The following is a 21,519-nucleotide window of genomic DNA, read 5'->3' on the forward strand; positions in this document are numbered from 1 at the left end:
GAAAGGGAAATGTGCCATAGAGCCATTTCTACCTGTTTTGGTGATTAAGTGTTCAACACGCCACATTGGACTAACTACTTAAATATGAGCATGAGCACAGATCCTAGCAAAAGCAAATTGAAGGCAACAAAGTCCAATTGAGTGGAAATAAAGGCCAAAAGTGCAACTTTGGGTAAAACTATACAAACATGAGATTTAAGTATTTGAATAAGTTGCACACACCTTATACTATGTTTCTTGCACCTTGGTTTGGCTACTAACTCTTTTGTGAAATAAAAGTGACTTTTGGACTTAGTTTTGGGCTTATTGCAAATCCCGAAGAAACCATGTGAAAAAGGTATGGTTCCTACACTTAATCAATTGTTTTATGAGCTAACTATGTTTGTCTAAGTCGTAGGGAACCCCTAAAAAAGCCAAAAGAAGTCGGAGGAAAAAGAGCCTAACTTGGTCTAGTCTGGAGGGCATTGGACCGGTTCGGTGACGCACCAGGCTGGGTTCGTGCCACCCGGATGAACAATGCACTCTTAGGATTTTTCTCTAAAAATCACTGGACCGTGAACAATAATGGTCCAGTGCACCGGACCGCCTCTACAACAGCTACCTCAAATGGCTCCCCGACGACCATCGGCAAGCTAACGTCACAGGACGGTCTGGTGCACGTCAGCTATGGAAAGTTCCCAATCAGGATCTCGGACTGCGGGCCAAAGGACCCGGTCCAGTGTGCCCGTAGACAGGGTAATTTTCCAACTTACATATGAAGATTCCAACAACTCCTTGGCCCCTAGGAGTTATAAAAGGGACCCCTAGGCGCCTCCAACCAGAAACCCAAGCACCTTAAGAGCATGCCAACACTCTGAAACTTCTCAACCTCACATTCTAGTGATTTGAGATAGATTCGAGCGCTAGTTTTGTGTTGTTCTTGTGTTATCTTGTACTTGCGCTCTTGTCTTTGCATTTCTTGTGTATGTTGCTGTGATTTGCTCTTGTGTGTGTATTCTTTCTCCCTCCCTTACTCTATGTTTTGATTTTGATCACTTTGTAAGGCTGTGAGAGGCTCTAAGTTGTGGAGATTCCTCGAAAACAGGAATACTTGATATAAGTAAGAACACTGGTACTCCATTTGATCTTTGGATCACTTGAGAGAGTTTGAGTGCAACTCTCATCCTTTAGGACGCCACAATGTGGAGTAGGCAAGCATATTACGTTTGACCGAACCACGGGATAAAAATCGTTGTGTATCTTGTCTCATTTACTTTATTGTGATTTCTATCTTCCTAAGTGCTTAACTTCACATGTGATATTGCTCCAAGCTTAATGCACATTTTGAGAGAGCATCAAGTGAGGGGATCCTCTCTCTCTCTCTCTCCTTCTTGACTCAAACTTGGTTTTAGTTTATACTAACTTCATTTATAGACCAAGTTTATGTTCTTTTAAGTCATTTTTGCATGACCACGTATTCATCTCCTCCACGTGCTCTCACTATCCCCAGACCCCGACACATGTCATCCCAAGCTTTGAACTTTGAAGTCAAGGGGTTGGTAGTATTGTCCTCTTGAACACCACAGCCCACCAGCAGAAACAATGAAGAATGGTGCTAATTTCTCTACGGAGGGCTTTAGAAAAAGGGTATTGGTCATGTAGTAAATCAGAACAAATGGTAGCATAAAGCTTATATAAGTCAGCCAATGAACATAATCTAGTTTGTTTATATTACCTTCATGGAACCGTGTTTGGCTATAAATTTATGTAGGGAAAGTTATAAGCAACAACTCTAACGTTGTAGGAAAATAGCATTGGGTGACCAAGATTAATAATAGAGGAACTTAGGAAAGAATTAGTAAGTGTTTAATTGGTGTATAAACTGTACACATGATTTTTCTGGGCTCCACATACACGTCATAGAGTAAAAAAGGCATGACAATATTTTTTTAGTACAAAGTGTGGTTTTCAATTTGTTAGCCACATTTTTTATGGTTTGTCTAGCTTGACTAAGATTAGGCGTGATAAACTATTGGCAGTAGATCACCTGTTTGACTGTGTATAGTAGCGAGACTCGTGCACAACCACACGACACAAGGAGATTGGCGCGCCTCAAGGCAATAGCCTCTCCTAAAAATAGCCATATGGTGTTGCCTATAAACACCATGCCCTGCCCCTGTGTCTCGTCATCGCAGTCGCAACGAAGCCCCCCCACACACAAAAAAGCAAAAGCATCATCACAATAATGGCCCGCGCGTGCGTGTTCCTCGTGGTGCTCCTCCTGGCCGCCGTCGCGGTGGCGCCGTTTGCGGGGGCTGCGCGCGTGGATGTCGTGGAGGGCAGGTCCATGGCGTCCGCCGACGCGCCTGAGGCGGCGGCTGACGCGCCCGCTCCTGGTCCCGACTCCGCCTCATCTCCGGACTCGTCGTCGGAGGCGCCCTCCAGCAGCAGCTCATCCGACTAGCCGCGCACAACGCAGTTCTTGTCATGATCTATCTAGCAAATAAAAAAGATCATGTCTCATTTGATTATCTGGAATAACTAATAGTATATATGCTGTGCCCCGGATGATATTTAAATATGTGCATGAAATGCGTGCGGCAAACGCATGGAATGTGCTTGCCGCCTAGCTAATTGTTGTTGTTTCTTTTTTCTTCTTTACTTTTCTTCATATCTGTCTCTCTCTCTCGGTTGTTTAATTTTTCTTCATGCATGTAATATAATAATGTGATATACCCAATATATGCAACGCGCTTTAATTCTGTGGTGACGATGACACCATTTTCTCGGTTTATTTTATTTGAACAGACAGAGCATTGTGTTATTTTACAGTTCTTGTTCTTGTATCCAGCAGTTTGCCTTTTGCCGCGCTGCAACGTAGGCCGCGTGCCACATGCCTCATTGCCGCCAAGAAACAAAACAAGCAACCAATGCCATACACATGGATGTCCCATATTACTACGTATATACAGAGCAAGCATGTGATGGCTCGCTGGACCACCCACCTCTCTCTCGATCGCCTATCTGACATGTATCCATTACTAGGACGTGATAGTGATGCGTGCATGTCGTCCCTTACCCAACTTTGCAGCCAATTGTAAGCTAAGTGATTTTCATACTTATTATTATTAATAATACGGTCAGTCTTGGGCTAGCCAGCGTGTTTATCAACGATATATGTACAAACACATTAGTTATTCCAGTCAGTAAAACCAAACAACCTCGAAAGCGCAATGAAGCACAAAATTAAAATTCTTACTGGACATTTTTTTCCCAACAAATGTATGTCGCTCTTTTGGTTTCTGTTTTCTTACCGGAGGACGTCACCCACGAGCAGGTCTTATTTGTAAGGACCAGAGTAGTTTATCCCATCCATTTTAGATTGGCCAGAGAGAAATTCAGATTTACAGAATTAAATAGCATGCGATTGGCTAAAAAAGAAGAAGAAGAAGAACCAAAATATGCGAGAGATCTCAGATTCGTTGTTGATATGATCGATCAAAACGACGCCGACGATGACGACAGCGTCGAAATGATTTGCCGGTGGCGGTCCTTCTCTCTGCGCCCCGCAACATTGCCTTGCCTTGCCTCCCATCCCATCGTCTTGTTTCTTCCAGCAGACTCTCCATCCTTGGTTCAGTGCTCCGGTCAGCCATGAAAGAAGATATAATATTGGAAGCCACGGCAGATTTTTCCTGCGTATGCATCAATGTCCATGTTGTTCCCAGATTTTTCTGCGAATGAAAAAGTTTTGGTAGATTCAAATGGATATATATATTTCATTTTCTCGATGTTTTTTTTTTTTTTTTGCAGTGCCTGTCGCTCTCTATGGCTCTGGGCTCCGGCAAATGCACGCGCGTGTCGGACGATGATTCTTGGATCTTGATAAGGTTGCATGTCCTCCTATATTATTGGCTGCGTTGCCCATGATATCTGGGTCAGTCTGAACTGATTGCACCGGCGGTGATATAAGAGAGAGACTGAGAGAGAGTCTTTGTCAGTATCCAGCAATTTAGATTGACTCTCGTCCTGTTCACAATAGAAAACAATGCACCATGGATTCTTGGTTTCTTTTTTCTTCATTTTCATTTGGACGATGCATGCACTCTGAAAATTAATGGCCACATGGATCCATCAACTTTTTTTCTTTTCTTTTCGAACTTAAAGCAGGAGCGCTGCTAATTCGTTTAAGAGGGAAGAGAGTTGCAGTCTTACAGAAAAGAAGTTACATAAACAGATGACAGTTATTTGCCTTAACAAAATTCTTTCCTTCCAAATAATCCACACAGTGTACATCACGATCCCTGCAATATAATAGTGCTCTGAAGATCATTCGGTCTATTCTGTAGAGTTTCAATCCACCAGTCAATTTTTTTTTTGTGACGTGGACCATTTTAAGCTCACTCAAGTCCAACCGTAAAACCTGAATCCGCACTCAAAAATAACAACTTTAAAAAGTTGAAGGACACAAAACATTAGCTTGAGCCATGTTTTATCTCTGCGAACGTACATCTCTACTAGAGACCGAGCCAGCATAAGTCGCCGCAAAGCACACACGCTTCTCGCAATTTACATGTGCATTGCCACGACCATGAGAGACAGAACAGCAGGGACAGTTTAGAAAGTGAGCCTAGCTTAACTGGTTTGATGGGAGGTGATGTCTGTCACCCAACTACTTAGGTTCAAGTCCCATCGATCTTAGCATAAATCTAGGTGCCTATTTCTACTTAATTATCTTCTTGATGATGATTACAATAAAGAAAAACCATATGGTTCTTTGTAGGCCTCTCTCTTGGGGGTGGGGGACGATATTGATAGATGTTGATTCTTCAGTCAATGCAAGCACACTCAATGAAGTGGCCGTATATATATTTCCTGCATGCCGTCAAACGTTAGTGTCGCCTTCCCAAGAAAACAAATAAACTATAATTATTGGCGCTCCATGATATATCTAGCTAGGATCATATTGGTGTTAAAAAATTACTTGGATTCGAAATCTATCCAGATTTGCCAATGCAAGCGCACGTACTACTGCCGCCGTAGTGGAAGGCAACTTTTTTCACAAGATTGATGACACCATATACATATGTGAGACGCTAATTACCGATGGTTGGAGATTAGTCATCGATCGCTTCCATCTCGATCCATATACATATGTGCAATGTCGCTTCGCTTTGTCAGAGAGAGACAGCCATGTGGCTTCACTATCCACATGATTGGTTGATTGGTCGGTGGCGTCCAGACCCACGGCGTCGCGTTGACCGCACTGAGCTCGTGTTTGGATGGTTGTGGTGTACGGCGATTGCTTGCACCCGCGCATGCAGTATAGAGCTTTTTTTGCTCGCTCGTCTGCACACTAGTACACAGAAGCTCTATAGTGGCGGTTCTAAACATATTTTTACTGGCGTTTTTCAGTACCGCCAGTGCTAGGGGTCAGTGGAAATCAGCATTTCCACTGGCGGTTATTTTGGAACCGCCAGTGAAAAGTTCATTTTCACTGGCGGTTTTCTTAACGAACCGCCAGTGAAAAGTGCATTTCCACTGGCGGCTGAATAAAGAAAACCGCCAGTGGAAATGCATTTTCACTGGCGGTTTTCTTAACGAACCGCCAGTGGAAATGCACTTTTCACTGGCGGTTTTCTTTATAAAACCGCCAGTGGAAGTTTTCCCGCCTTTTTTCAAAATTTCAAACAATACTGAATTATATATATATTTATTTACACACACACAAACATATATATATATATCTATATTGATATTGAAAGCAACATGAAATTATATTCTATCATACATTTATATACATCAAAGTATTCTGTTTACAACCATATATGCTTCATGCATTCTATACATCATAAGTTTTCACCTAAGCTCTAATAACTATCTCGGCTAAGAGATAATCTACTAATTTCTGTTAGTATTCTGAACTCTGGCAAAGCTAATGTCCCGGAAGCATCGTGATATTTTCCTTCTGCGGGAATGACCTCTTTCAATATGAATGTGCAGAGGTCCTCGACTATGCCATACAATGCAGCTTCGGTCAAGTTCTCCGGGTTTCCTCGTTGAAATTGCTGTAAAGGAATTTTATAAACATTATCTATTTATACTCAATAATAACACATTTGCATCTTTAATGACATAAATACATACTTAACTATTACTAATAATACCTTGTCAGGGTTCGTGATGTATCGTCCGTTCACTCTCATGAACTCGCACGCATAGAATCCACATAGGACCGATCCTTGTGGTTGCTTGTGGCACTACATAACGGGAGATTGGTTATTTAGTTGCAACATTGTGTATGATATGTATTCATAAAATCACATACTTACCGGCCAGTGATGATGGATGTCTAGTGGCACGAGTTTTTTCGACAGGTCGTACTTTCCACCTTTCATCTTATAGAATCTATAAGCACTGTGATCTCAAATAGAATCACCATGTTATTCTCAAATTTTAATCGATAAAAGTATGCATGCATAGAAAAGGCTTACAGCTCTAAGATGCTGAGGAATGTTGCATATGTCGAAGGGTCGAAGTTCAAGGAGTCGAGCACCAGCACCTTTCCAACCTTAGGATAAATGAGGAAGCATATCCAGTGGTCCCTGTACGAATCAAATTTGTGATGCATGTGTATTGAAATTATTAATTTTATTTATGCAAAATCACACTTACTTAAAGTTGTACGGGGCCATTATGGCTTCCCTGTCTTGAAATTGAAGCATTGCATGTCCTATGTATGTGGCGTATCGAGCTTCAAAATCCTTCTTCATTTCCTTTATACGCTTCTCAACTTCTTCGTCTGTCTTTCCCCTTATTTCATCGTTGTCTTTCCCGATTCTAAAAGTGTGGCTTTCCTCGGATATAAGTATTGGGTTGAGATACCCAACCCTTTTACTGGCACTAGCATTGGGCTTGGTACCGTAAAGAATCTCCTGCTGATCATGTTGCATTCTGCAAGTCACACGTGCATGTCAGATATTGAAATTTTATACAGCTCACTAATAATAACACACATATGTGGAAGTATGAGCGACACTTACAATGCAAACATCGTTACAAGTTGCACGTCGAGTCTCTGAAGGTTCATCATTAACCACATGTCCTCGAATGTAACAACGGCCTTTTGGTTCGAACCAATAAAAGCATGGTCTGGTATATGCACACTGATTGTGTCGATGCCAACCGATGATGCCCGCATGTACCAGTCATGCAACCTTTTAACACCAGCCGGGACCTTTCTTAGTTTGTCAAGAGGTAGCAGAGGTCTTCCCGGCACATATTTTTTAGGCACGTTTTTGTAATCTGCCTTAGTTGGCTTCTTTATCTTTGCGGCCGTTGCCTCAGCCTTTTTTGCAGACTCCTCGTGCTCGGCCAAATCAACAGTTTGTGACGTGAGGCTCCGTCCAATCCCTTTCAAAAACCTAACTGTGCCAGCAGTAGTAGCTTTACTCTTCTTTTTCTGATACGGGGACACCAATTTTGGTATAGGAAGTTTAGATTTCTTTGATGGCCGTGGATCGTTTGATGGCTGTGGAGAAGGTGGATCCCTTGATGGTGGCGTAGACAGTGGGTCACCAAGAGGATGGGGAGGAGAAGGTGGTGGAGCCCTGAATGGTGATGCTTGTGGCGGAGACGGTGGGTCAGAAAAAGGATGAGGAGCAGCATGTGAAGTTTGAAGAGGTGAGGATGGATGTACAATAGGAACAGCAATTTGAGAAGGCGGAGACGGTTGGGCCTGCGACGCCTGCGACGAATTCGACAAATCAAGCAATTCGACATCCCTTCGAGGCCAAAGGATAAAATTCTTAATAGCTTGTCCAAGTTTCTCGATATCTTCGGGCCCAGGGATGTCTAGCATGTCGTCCTCGTATCCTTGGACGATCGTCGTCACTTCTACTTTGCAATAATCATCTGGAATATCGTTTCCATGGTACTTGCGTCCTGGGATCGCAAGGCCTGTGGCTACCATCTTTGTACGTTTATTGTTAATACCATATCTTATAACCAGTGTGCACGCCACAGGCCTTGTGATGTCATCAACTGGATAACGGTCCTTATTTCCCGTTGAAGCAACAGAGCTTGGTAATGTCGTACAATCTGTGGAAGCCGGCGGTTGAGCTGCTGGAATTATTTGTAGCTGTGGAGTGGTCATCTGTTGAACAGACATCGCACTCGCCAACTGTTGCATCAATTCTGGAGGAGGATTCGATAGCATTTGAGACATCATGGCTTTGAACTCTTTCTTGGCCTCCAACTTAAAATAATCTGCCATCTCTTGCTTGTATCGATCACGTTTCCTGTACAGACCTTCCCACTGTTGTCCGAATCCTTCCTTCCATCCTTCCTTAGACGAGATTCCTCGTACACGGCCAGGATGCTCAGGGTTACCGAGACCAGCCGTTAGGATGTCTCTTTCCCTTTGTGGCTTAAAAGTTCCTTCGCTCTGCTTAGCTGCCATTGTATATATGTTTTTTGCCGCTTCTTCGACAATGGGATCATCAAAAGATACACCGGTCTCGGTTTCCCTTGGTTTTCTAGCACGGAGCCAATTTGCCGCCCTTTCACCAAGTTGCTCGGACAGCGTCGGCAACCCTGCGGCCTTCTTCTCGGCGTCTTCTTGTCTCCATTTAGGAACCTGACGCTTGTAACCACCTGTGCCTAGGTGGTGGCGGTACTTGTTCTTCTTTGATAGTTCAGAATTTGCCTCACTTATAGATATGAAATCAGGGCTGCTCCTCTGCTCTAAAAATACTGCCCACTGACCTGCTGAGATTTTATATTTTTTGGTCGGGTCCAGACCTTTCTTTGCAAACTTTGTGTTCATCTCAGACCTCCAGTTTCGGAAATTTATCGCAAGCTGCTTCATCGTGTATTCCTTCACGAGTTCTTCTGAACCCCGAGGCAGAACGAACCTCATTAATAGCTTATTCCATATTTGATTCTTGACATCATCTGACACATCTCTCCACTGTCGTATTGTTATGTCAAGATTATCTCTAACTAAAAACCCAAGTGCATTCCGGAACTTAGGTAGTGCCTCTTCTGGAGCAAGGGGCTGACCTTTCGGGCTCACGTCTGAGATTTTGTATGTTTTGTCGGGAAACTTGTTCAGCCCCCTGTCACCTCTTTTTCGATCGCTCTGCTTCCTTTTCCTTGACGTCTCGGTTGTTGTCTTGGTCTGTTCCGGTGCGTCTTGGGTCGGCTCCGGTACGTCTTCGTTTCGTGCCACGGCTTCTTCGAGTATCGCACGAAATTCAGACATGACCTCCTATTCATGTAATAAAATGCACAAGAGATCATGCATGTGAAATCAGTAGGGTACACATACGAAGCTAAAGATGCGTACTTTTACCTCAGCTTCTCGTGGATCATAAGTAGGGTCACGTTGCAACTCACGGAGAGCGGCCCTATCTATGCTAGTGGTAGGAAAAGGGTCGCTAGGCGATTCATATCCTTCACTGCTGGATTTTTCTTTAGCAACACTCTTGTCCATTTGCTCGGGCACTAAATCTTGGTCCTTGATCGGAGAACTCATTGAGCTATATATATACAAATACATAAGCAATAATTAAATACATATTAACACATATTAACGTAAGCATATTAACCCGAACCCTTAACCCTAAACTCTAACCCTAACTATAACCCTTAACCCTAACTATAACCCTTAACCCTAACCCAAAACCCTTAACCCTAACCCTAACCCAAAACCCGAACCCTTAACCCGAACCCTAACCCTAACCCAAAACCCGAACCCTTAACCCAAAACCCGAACCCTTAACCCTAACCCTAACCCTAACCCTAACCCTTAACCCAAAACCCGAACCCTTAACCCTAAAGAGGGAGAGAGTCGCATAGGACGTATCGTATAGGACGTATCGTATAGTCGTATAGTATCGTGTAGGACGGGGAGAGAGTCGCATAGGACGTATAAAGAGGGAGAGAGGGAGAATCGTATGGATATTATCGAGTTACGTATAGAGAAGGAGAGAGGGAGAGTCGTATAGGACGAGGAGAGGGAGAGAGGGAGAGTCGCATAGGACGTATAGAGAGGGAGAGAGGGAGAGTCGTACGGAAATTATCGAGTTCAGATCGAATTCGGATCGGATCGGATATGTATATTATCGAGTTGTGACGGATAAAATTACAATGTATATATTGAACATACATTTGAACACATATGAACACACATATATATATTGAACACATACATTTGAACACATATGAACACACATATATATTGAACACATACATTTGAACACATATGAACACATATATATATTGAACACATATGAACACACATATGTCTCCCTCCTCTCTCTCCTCTCCCTCCTCTAACTATCTCTCTCCTCTCCCTCCTCTCCCTCCCTCTATCTATCTCCTCTCCCTCTATCTCTCTCCCTCTCTCTATCTCTCTCCTCTCCCTCCTCTCTCTCTCTCACCCTCCTCTCCCTCCCTCTATCTCTCTCCCTCTCTCTATCTCTCTCCTCTCCCTCCTCTCTCTCTCTCACCCTCCTCTCCCTCCCTCTATCTCTCTCCTCTCCCTCTATCTCTCTCCCTCTCTCTATCTCTCTCCTCTCCCTCCTCTCTCTCTCTCACCCTCCTCTCCCTCCCTCTATCTCTCTCCCTCTCCCTCCTCTCTCTTCCCTCTCCCTCTCCTTCCTCTCTCTTCCTCCCTCTCGGCGGCGGCGGCGCGCCCCTCCTCTCTCTTCCCTCTCCCTCTCCTTCCTCTCTCTTCCTCCCTCTCGGCGGCGGCGGCGCGCCCCTCCTCTCTCTCACTCTATGCAGAGACGGCGGCGGCGCCCGCGTGCGCGCGGCGGCGGCGTGCGCCCGTGCGCGCGGCGGCGGCGGCGGCGCGCGCCCTCCTCTCTCTTCCCTCTCACTCCTAGACCGAGCCCGAGCGAACGAAGAAAGGGAGAGAGAGAGAGAGAAGAACTCACCTACGGCGCGGGGACGACGGCGTGGACGACGGCGTGGACGACGGCGGCGCACGGAGGAAGATCGCCGGGGCGAAAATTCGGCAGCCTGACGGCGGGAAGATGGAAAGACAGGGCGCCAGAGACTTAGCGAATTTTTCGGCCCCGCGCGCGCTCCTTTATATAGGAGATATTTCTACTGGCGGTTGACAATGAAAACCGCCAGTAGAAATCATTTCTACTGGCGGTTGTCATAGAGAACCGCCAGTAGAAATACCATCCACAGACTGTGGAGGCCATTTCTACTGGCGGTTCTCTATGACAACCGCCAGTAGAAATCATTTCTACTGGCGGTTTTCATTGTCAACCGCCAGTAGAAATGTTTTTAGTATATTATTTTTTATTGTATATTCATACATTAAGTATATAAATTTTTGTACATATTAAATATATAAATATATATATTTAGTATACATAATATATATATTTATATATTACTTCTCTCTCTCTCCCCTCTCTCTCCTCTCTCTCCTCTCTCTTCCCTCTCCCTCCTCTCTCTTCCCTCTCTCTCCCCTCTCCCTCTCTCTCTCCTCTCTCTCCTCTATCCTCTCTCTATCCTCTCTCTATCCTCTCTCTCTCCTCTCTCTATCCTCTCTCTCTCCTCTCTATCCTCTCTCTCTCTATCCTCTCTATCCTCTCTCTCTCCTCTCTCTCTCCTCTCTCTCTCCTCTCTCTCCTCTCTCTCTCCTCTCTCTCCTCTCTATCCTCTCTCCTCTCTATCCTCTCTCTCTCCTCTCTATCCTCTCTCTCTCCTCTCTATCCTCTCTCTCTCTATCCTCTCTATCCTCTCTCTCTCTCCTCTCTCTCTCCTCTCTCTCTCCTCTCTCTCTCCTCTCTCTCCTCTCTCTCTCCTCTCTCTCTCCTCTCTCTCCTCTCTCTCTCTATCCTCTCTCTCCTCTCTATCCTCTCTCTCTCCTCTCTCTCTCCTCTCTCTCTCCTCTCTCTCTCCTCTCTCTCCTCTCTCTCTATCCTCTCTCTCTCCTCTCTCTCTATCCTCTCTCTCTCCTCTCTAGAAAGTCGTGTAAAATTACATGCTTCGGTTTGTCGCTAACAATAATCAATTACATGACATGTCCTAACAATAATCAATTACATGACAACTATATAATCTAGGGAGCTATTGTTCTGCCTTGTCCATCGTGGCGTACCCAGGGCATCGAATTGCGTGGGATGCTTCGCTCAACGTTCCTTATCTTGGTTGGATGGTCTATGAAAAGAGACATGTCATTGAACTGGTTAAAATCCTCTAAATCAGATACACCATCAACTCCTATAGCTTGTTGTTTTCCAGGAAAAACTACATGCTTCGGTTTGTCGGTGCTTTTCTTCTCATTGTTAGAAATGATATGTTCAGCATAGAAGACCTGTGCAGCACGATTAGCAAGGATCCATGGGTCATCTTTGTAACCTACCTTACTTAGATCAAGAACTCTGACCCCATAGTTGTCTACCGTGACATGTTTGTCTTCAACCCATTGACATCGGAAAACCGAGATCTGAAATGTACCATAGTCTAGTTCCCATATGTCCTCAATAAAGCCAAAATATGTAATAATCTCACCAGTTTCATCATCTATGGCTTCGCATCGAACACCACTGTTTTGTGACATGCTCTTTTTGTCCTTGGACTTGGTACAAAATGTGAATCCACTAATGTCATAGGTTTGCCATGTTGTGACCTGGCGTGATGGTCCAGATGCCAAGCCCTTGATGGTTTGTTCTTCTATTGTTTCTCCACGTGGAATGTCCTTCACCATTAGCCATGTGTTGAACCGCTGCTTATGTTGCTTCATTACCCAATCATCCGTATGCCCAGGATTTTGCTCGCGAAGCTCATTGATGTGTTGTTGGATAAATGGCTCCATTATTGTTAGCTGATGTAGGATGCTCTGATGTGCCTCAAGTACTATATCGTAATCCGGTGGGATGAAAGATTTCCGTCCCATCCTCCCGCTTCCATACAGTCTACCCTCGTGTCGTGACGGAGGCAGACCTATTGCAACCTGGTCTTTTAGGATACTATTGCAGAATGGAGCTCCGGACTCAATGGCCTCTTCGGTACAGTACCCCTCTATCATGGATGCCTCGGGACGAGCACGGGTTGATACATAGCCATTCAGTATTGACATGAAACGTTCATACGTCCACATTTCATGCAAGTACATAGGACCCAATGCCTCTATTTGTGGCACCAAGTGCACCACAAGGTGCACCATAATATCAAAGAACGATGGAGGGAAACACATCTCAAACTGTGATATTGTCTCCACTGCGAATTCCTAAAGAGATGCCAACTCATCACGGCCAATTACCTTTTGTGAAATCCTGTTGAAAAAGTAGCACAACCGTGTGATTGCCATCTTTAAAAACAAAGGATTTATAGCCCTGATGGCAATAGGTAGGAATGTAGTCAGCATGACATGGCAATCATGTGAGTTGTAGTTGGTGATTGTCAGGTCTTTCATTGACACAATACTCCGTATGCTAGAGCAGAATCCGGATGGGACTTTCAAATTCTTGAGCCAAACACACATCGCATGTTTCTCATCTACATTGAGATTGTAGCTTGCTGCTGGGAGATGGTACTTCCCATTTTCTTGAAGAACGGGATGTAGTTCCTTTTTTATGCCTAAATCTACCAAGTCCATGCGTGAATTGAGCCCTTCTTTTGTTTTGCCCTTTATGTCTAGCAAGGTGCCCATTATGCTTTCAAACACGTTCTTCTGAACGTGCATACCATCGATCGCATGCCGCACATCTAACTCTTTCCAGTAAGGCAAGTACTCGAAGAAAATAGACTTCTTCTTGAATATAGCCCCCGAAGCTGGTTTGACATCCTTCCTTGTTTTTCCGTCTTTTGTCTTCTTCCCAAAAACAAACTTGATATTCCTGACTATTTCAAAAACTCTATGACCTCTATTGTTACCCGATGGAGCAGTAGAATGTAGTTCACCATTATTGTCGAAGTACTTATCCATCTTTCGCATGCGGTACCTGTGTCCTTCCAATAAAAAGCGTCTGTGCCTCATGTAAACTATCTTCCTAGATGCAGCAAGGGATACGTAAGCAGTTCCATCAATGCATACTGTGCAACCAACCTTTCCCTTAAACTGGCCTGATAATGTGAAGAGAGCAGGGTAATCGTTGATCGTAACAAAAAGAATTGCTCTCAGCGTGAATGAACCTTTACGATACTCATCCAACATTTGAACACCCGTTTCCCACAATATTTTCATATCCTCCATTAAGGGCTCCAAAAATACATCCATGTCAACTCCAGGTTGTGTAGGTCCAGAAATAAGGATGGTTAGCAAAATGTACTTCCGTTTCTGCATCAACCATGGAGGAAGGTTGTATATGGTGAGGATCACCGGCCATGTGCTATGCTTGCTGCTCCTCTCAGCAAATGGGTTCATTCCATCAGTACTCAGTGCGAACCTAACATTTCTCGGTTCATCGGCAAAGTCTCGGTGGTTGTCATTGAAATCTTGCCACTGCTTCCCATCGGCTGGATGTCGAAGCTTCCCATCGTTTTTGTGCTCATCAGAAGCATGCCAGCTCATAAGTCTGGCATCCTCAGGATTAGCGAACAAACACCTCAATCGATCGACGACGGGGAGGTACCACATCACCAAAGCAGGAATCTTTTTGAGCGCATAATAGTCTACTTCTTCTTTTTCTTTGCTCGTGGATTTTGAAGTCTTTTTTTGGGCTTTCTTTCGCTTCTTCCCTTTAGACACGGATGCAACACACTCTTCGTCCTCTCGATAGTCTTTATTCGTCTTGTACCTACTTGCACCGCACTTTGGACAGCTCTCCAAGTCTTTATAATCATCACCTCGATAAAGGATACAGTGATTTCTACACGCGTGGATCTTCTCCACACCCATAGTGAGCGGACTGATTAGTTTCTTTGCATAGTACGTGTTAGCAGGCACATTGTTCTCCTTTGGAAGCATGTCTGCGATAATACTCAAGAACGCATCGAAGCCAGCATCAGACACACCATATTTAGCTTTTAACATCAACAGCTTTAGCACAGACCGGAGCGTCGTGAACTCTTTGGTACAACCCTTAGACTCGTCGTACAAAGGCTCTTCTGCTGCCTTCTTTAGGGACTCCATACCTTTCATTAAGAACATCGATTGATCTGTATGACGACGCAACATTGCCTCTAGCAACTCTGCATCTTCCTCATCCATAACACTTGGCAGAACATGAGGTCTATCATGTTCATTTCCTCCAGCGTAACCATGATCAGTAACATTTTGCACTACATGTTCGCTCTGTGGAAGAGGTTGGTGTGTCTCGTGAACGAACTGAAATCTGTCGTCGATGTTCTCAGGGTTTCCAGTCGTATAAGGCGAAGAGCTACCCTCTCCATGCTTTGTCCAAATTGTGTAATCCTTCATAAATCCTCGGCATACCAGATGAGATATGATTTGTTCTGTGTCATTGAATACATCAGCATTTTTGCAGTCCATGCATGGACAATATATGTGTTTTGTCTTTATTCTCCAAGCATGGTTCGTAGCGACATCAATAAACCTATGGACCTCGGATATGTATGATGGATCTAGCCTTGATAAGTTATACATCCAGGATGTCCTCTCCATCACCACCTGTAAAAAAGTAACATAAAACACATGGTGAAACCCTATATCCAAAAATGTGGCTAAAATGGAGGAAAAATAAACAAAATTTGGCAAAAGAAACATAAGCCAAACTTTCCTAGCAACTAATAAACAAAAAAAAATTAATACCCAAACCTATCTTTAACATATGGTGAAAGCCTAGTTTCAAAATGTAGTTAAAATTGAGCAAAAAATAAACAATAACTAACAATTGAAACATAATTAAACTAATCTTCCATACAACACATTCACCATTCATTAAGCAACTAAACATGAAAAAGAGAGGGAATAGACAAAAACTAACCATCTTATGCAACCTCATTTGAGAAAATAGAGAAAATTACCAATCTATACTCTTCTCTCTCACATGTGAAACCCTAGATCCAAAATGTGGCTAAAATTGAGCAAGAATGAACAAAAATTGACAAAGAAACATAAACCAACCTTTCTTATCCACCTTCTTCCAAGAAATGAAGACCAAAACCTCCCCCCTTATATTTTTGTGAAATCTGGACCTCCAAAATCGCCTCCAATGGAAGCTGGCTGCGAGCATACAGTTCACTGTCGCGGGGAAGATGGGTATTTATAACAGACAGTTCACTGGCGGTTGGTTTGAAAAACCGCCAGTGGAAACCTATTTCCACTGGCGGTTATCTTAACACAACCGCCAGTGGAAATAGGGTCTTTACACTGGCGGTTCTGTTACACCAACCGCCAGTGGAAACCTATTTCCACTGGCGGTTGGTGTAACAGAACCGCCAGTGTAAAGACCCTATTTCCACTGGCGGTTGTGTTAAGATAACCGCCAGTGGAAATAGGTTTCCACTGGCGGTTCCTAAGTCGGGTCCACCTTGTTTTTTTTACTGGCGCGTGATAACTGAAACCGCCAGTGATAATTTATGGGTGCCGCAGGCTTTGAGCTCTTTTCTACTAGTGGCACGAGCAGAAACGTAGGAGAGCTGTGTTCTCATCGGTCCAGTCTAGCGCGAAACAGGCCCTTTACGTCGTCCCGGTAACCAATCACACAGTATGTGCTCTGGTTGGTTATGACAAGTGGCATTGCAAGCTAATTAATAGAGTGTTTGGTTTGAAGAATAAACTAGTCCATCATCTTCTTCTTACTTTTTTATTTGATTTATGGAATGAAATGGGTTGGATCTATTACCACCACATTCTCTATAGTTAGTTAGTACTAATATGGTAAATATGGCTATCCCAGCAAATTTGAGAAATATACCCATGATACACCATCTTATTTTAGATTTTAGATGGGGTGATTTCTTAAACCAAACGTCCCCTGACTCTCACGGCTCCATCAGCTACCTCTCAGAGCTGTGCTGCTGCTTGACAGTAGTTTTCTAGGCATGGCACCAGAACCAAACGTGAGAAAACCCGCGCGCTCCAAGGACAGCATTTTGCCTATCACAAGCACAGTATTTTTGGTGGTTACTGGTTTAGCCACCACATAAAATTTCTGCAACCAGTTTCAGATTTTAAACAGTATATATATATATATATATATATATATATATATATATATATATATATATATATATATATATATATATATATATATATATATATATATATATATATATATATATATATATATATATATATACACATTGACGGCATAAGCGTCTCAGATCTGTCATTAAAAAAAAGTACGTCAGACCACTTGCTAGCTATTACTATTCTATAGTAGGAGCAGTTGCTATACTTTTAAGGATGTATTGTACTAACTGTATTATACTGACTACTAGTAGCAGCTTAGCTAGACAGTACCAGCAGTGCTTTTACAGTTGCCTTGCCCCCACCCAGTGCCTTTTTGTCAGTACCGGCGATCCTCATGACATCATAAATACCCGAGCTCGAGCTGTCCCTTCTTCACAGCTTTGAACTGCCTTTTGTAAATGCTCCTACATACGATGCAGCAGTGCAAGGCCGCCCGGGACCATGCATGTCCCTTCTTCATTTCACTCACTCACGCTCTTGCTTGCAAACATAAGAGAGGTCACAGGATGAAGACGACGATGGCGCTTTCTTAACCTGTCACTTGTGGCTTTGCAGGAGCTACTAGCTAGCTACCAATCAACACGGCCCCTAATTGGCCTGTCCATCTTATTGGTTGCTGTGTGGGGGCGCCCCGGCCCTGGCCCCTCTACAGAAAAGCCTGCTTGCTTTTGTTTGCTTATAAGGACCCCCAAATCTTAGGTGAGAGGTTGGCAAGCTGTCTCAGAATGGAGCCGGTGGAGCCTCAGCAGCAAGTGGAGCTCAACCGCCTGAATGCCAGCTCCAGGCCAGGCACCAATGGCGGGAGTGCAAGAACAGGCGAGAGCTTGCTCTTTCCTCTCTCTCTTCTTGACAGGAACTTCTTTTTAATTTTGCTTTCTTTTGCTGGCTGACTGCAGAGAAAGAAGAGGAAGTAGACGACTGCCCCATCGAGGAGGTCCGGCTGACGGTGCCGATCACCGACGACCCGGCATTGCCCGCGCTCACGTTCCGGACATGGTTCCTGGGGCTCCTCTCCTGCGCGCTGCTGGCCTTCTCCAACCAGTTCTTCGGCTACCGCCAGAACCCGCTGTACATCTCCTCGCTGTCGGTGCAGATCGTGGTGCTGCCTCTCGGCAAGCTCATGGCGGCGTGCCTCCCCACCAAGGCCGTCCGGGTCATGGGCCGCTCCTTCTCCCTCAACCCGGGGCCCTTCAACCTCAAGGAGCACGTCCTCATCACCATCTTCGCCAACACCGGCTCCAACTCCGTCTACGCCGTCGGCATCATCACCATCGTCAAGGCCTTCTACCACCGGGAGATCCACCCGCTGGCCGCCATGCTGCTCACCCAGACCACGCAGCTCATGGGGTACGGCTGGGCCGGCCTCTTCAGGAAGTTCCTCGTCGACTCCCCCTACATGTGGTGGCCGGCCAACCTGGTGCAGGTCTCCCTCTTCCGGGCGCTGCACGAGAGGGAGACCAGGAGGCCCAGGGGAGGCACCACCAGGCTGCAGTTCTTCCTCACCGTCCTCGCCACCAGCTTCGCCTACTACATTGTGCCCAACTACCTGTTCCCGACCATCTCCACCGTCTCGGTGGCGTGCCTCGTCTGGAGGCGCTCCGTCACGGCGCAGCAGATCGGGTCCGGCGTGTACGGCCTCGGCGTCGGCGCCTTCGGCCTGGACTGGGCCACCGTGGCCGGGTTCCTCGGCACGCCGCTGTCGACGCCGGCGTTCGCCATCGCCAACATCATGGCGGGCTTCTTCCTCATCGTCTACGTCATCGTCCCCTTCGCCTACTGGAGCGACGCGTACGGCGCCAGGCGCTTCCCCATCATCTCCTCCCACGTGTTCATGGCCAACGGCAGCCGGTACGACGTGAACAGGGTGCTGGGCGCCGGCACGTTCCAGTTCAGCCAGGCCGGCTACGACGGCGCCGGCCAGATCCACCTCAGCATCTTCTTCGCCTTCAGCTACGGGCTCAGCTTCGCGACGCTGGCGGCCACGCTGTCCCACGTCGCGCTCTACCACGGCAGGTCCATATGGGAGCAGACCAGGGCGACGGTGCGTGCCGCCGGCGGCGACGTGCACGCCCGGCTGATGAGGAGGAACTACGCCGCCGTGCCGCAGTGGTGGTTCCAGGTGCTGCTGCTGCTCGTGCTCGGCCTCTCGCTCTTCACCTGCGAGGGCTTCGGCCGCCAGCTCCAGCTCCCCTACTGGGGCGTCCTCCTGGCCGCCGGCCTCGCCTTCTTCTTCACGCTCCCCATCGGCATCATCACCGCCACCACCAACCAGCAGCCGGGGCTCAACGTCGTCACGGAGCTCATCATCGGTTACCTCTACCCGGGGCGGCCGCTAGCCAACGTGGCGTTCAAGACGTACGGCTACATCAGCATGTCGCAGGCCATCATGTTCCTGCAGGACTTCAAGCTGGGCCACTACATGAAGATCCCGCCGCGCTCCATGTTCGCCGTCCAGCTCGTCGGCACCGTGCTGGCGTCGTCGGTCTACTTCGCCACGTCGTGGTGGCTGCTGGAGAGCGTGCCGGGCATCTGCGACCCGGCGAGGCTGCCGGAGGGGAGCCCCTGGACGTGCCCAGGCGACGACGTCTTCTTCAACGCGTCCATCATCTGGGGCGTCGTCGGCCCGCTGCGCATGTTCGGCCGCCTCGGGCTCTACGCCAAGATGAACTACTTCTTCCTCGCCGGCGCGCTGGCGCCCGTGCCCTTCTGGGCGCTGGCGCGCGCGTTCCCGGACAGCGCATGGGCGCCGTGGCTCCGCCTCGTCAACATGCCTGTGCTGCTGGGCGCCACGGGGATGATGCCGCCGGCGCGCTCCGTTAACTACCTCATGTGGGGCGCCGTCGGACTCGCGTTCAACTACGTCGTCTACCGGCGGTACAAGGCCTGGTGGGCGCGGCACAACTACGTGCTCTCCGCAGGCCTCGACGCCGGCGTCGCCTTCATGGGCATCCTCTCCTATGCCGTGCTGCAGTCCAGGGGCGTCAATGGCATCGACTGGTGGGGGCTGCAGGTCGACGACCACTGCGCGCTGGCCAGATGCCCCACGGCGCCGGGAGTCCGTGCGCCCGGCTGCCCCGTTCACTAGACACACTCAGGCACCACCCAGGGTATTCTATACCGGAAGCAGTAGTAATAGTAGTATAGCTAATCTCATCTCATCAGACAGAAAAATATCATTATATCACTGAAACAAAACTCGGAACAATGATTGCGAAGGCATGCTAAAATCAAATGCGCCTTTGCTCAGACAGTTGGCATGCATGCCCTACTCCAGAAGCAATTGTACAAAAGACAAACGTTTCCTGAATATGCATGAATAACGGTCAAACTTGGTTGAACTTAACTTCTGTTCAAACCGCACAAATCATAAAAGGTGTCAGCTTTCAGTACATATGAATCAGCAACTGGAGCTCGATGAACCAGGCATAGCCGCATAGGACAACATATCGACTAGATTTGTAACCGACTGGTGCTGGTTTTTGGCAGCAGCGTGACAATGGATTCTCAAGGTCAGGGCCGTACCGGAAAAAAGTGAGGCCTTGTACAAAATTATCGAATTGAGGCCTTTTTTTTACAAAATCACTAAAAACTAACAGTATAATAATATAAATATTATAATACAACATAGAAATGAATTTTATGAAAAGCATACCTATTAAACTCTTGGTTACATAAATTTTACATGAACAACTTCATTCTCCTTGTGTTCCTTGAAATAAATTCCTCAACAATATGATCATATTCAATCTTATCCAACAATTCACTCTCAAGTGCTACTGTGGCTAAATCAGTAAGTCTTTGTTGTGTCATTGTAGAACGTAAGCAGGACTTCAATAGTTTCAGTTTAGAAAAACTTCGTTCTGCTGAAGCAACAGTCCTAAGAATGGTCAATAGAACTCTGTAAGCAATACTTGCATTAGGAAAAGAATCATGTAGCTTTAAAAAATTTAGAATTTCCATAGGCCCCATCTTTTCTTTTGGAATGAAATTCTGAAGAAACTTCAACTCCGCATACAATTCTTTAGCATCAATATCACATTGTCCCTCTTTGTTTAGGGCAGTCTTTAGATTATCACAAGAAGAATGTAGGCTCTCATTATCTAATGATTGCAATACTTTAGAATTAAATAAGAATCCAAAATTTTTCTGATAGCCTTGATACTGTTCAAATCTCTTTGTAAGTGAGGAAACTGCTTGATCAACAATAGGTAGAAAATAGGTGATTCTAAATGATTCCTCTGCAGACTGTGTAGCAATATTTGCCTCATCAGGGTTTTCATCAAAATGTCTCTTTCTTTTAATCTCCCGTCTTTTACGAAAAGATGTGTCAATATCCATCTCATGTGCAATGTCTTTGGCTGTCTGAATGCTTCTAAGAAACCAATTTCTCTATAATTTTTGAAGAAAGAAAC

General features: G+C 45.7%; 1 protein-coding gene and 1 long non-coding RNA gene across 2 annotated transcripts; both read left to right on the forward strand.

Annotated features, from left to right (window-relative positions):
• The first annotated feature begins 2,178 nt into the window (after positions 1-2,178).
• LOC111347721 (uncharacterized) lies at positions 2,179-3,011 on the forward strand. Its single transcript, NR_151729.1, has one exon. It is a non-coding gene; the product is annotated as an uncharacterized lncRNA (long non-coding RNA).
• Positions 3,012-17,605: 14,594 nt separating this feature from the next.
• LOC103641440 (oligopeptide transporter 5-like) lies at positions 17,606-20,436 on the forward strand. The gene is made up of 2 exons (NM_001346987.1): positions 17,606-17,923; positions 18,004-20,436. The coding sequence occupies exons 1-2, from the start codon at positions 17,833-17,835 to the stop codon at positions 20,190-20,192; spliced, it is 2,280 nt and encodes a 759-aa protein (NP_001333916.1). The 5' UTR covers positions 17,606-17,832; the 3' UTR covers positions 20,193-20,436.
• The last annotated feature ends 1,083 nt before the right edge of the window (positions 20,437-21,519 follow it).

Source organism: Zea mays, chromosome 1 (genome assembly GCF_902167145.1).
Source record: "Zea mays cultivar B73 chromosome 1, Zm-B73-REFERENCE-NAM-5.0, whole genome shotgun sequence".
Classification (NCBI taxonomy): domain Eukaryota; kingdom Viridiplantae; phylum Streptophyta; class Magnoliopsida; order Poales; family Poaceae; genus Zea; species Zea mays.

Bases quoted from the DNA above. Each gene is read 5' to 3' on its own strand.
- LOC103641440 (NM_001346987.1), top strand. From the start codon at position 17,833: ATGGAGCCGGTGGAGCCTCAGCAGCAAGTGGAGCTCAACCGCCTGAAT. The intron at 17,924-18,003 runs GCGAGAGCTTGC...GGCTGACTGCAG, and splicing joins TGGCGGGAGTGCAAGAACAG to AGAAAGAAGAGGAAGTAGAC.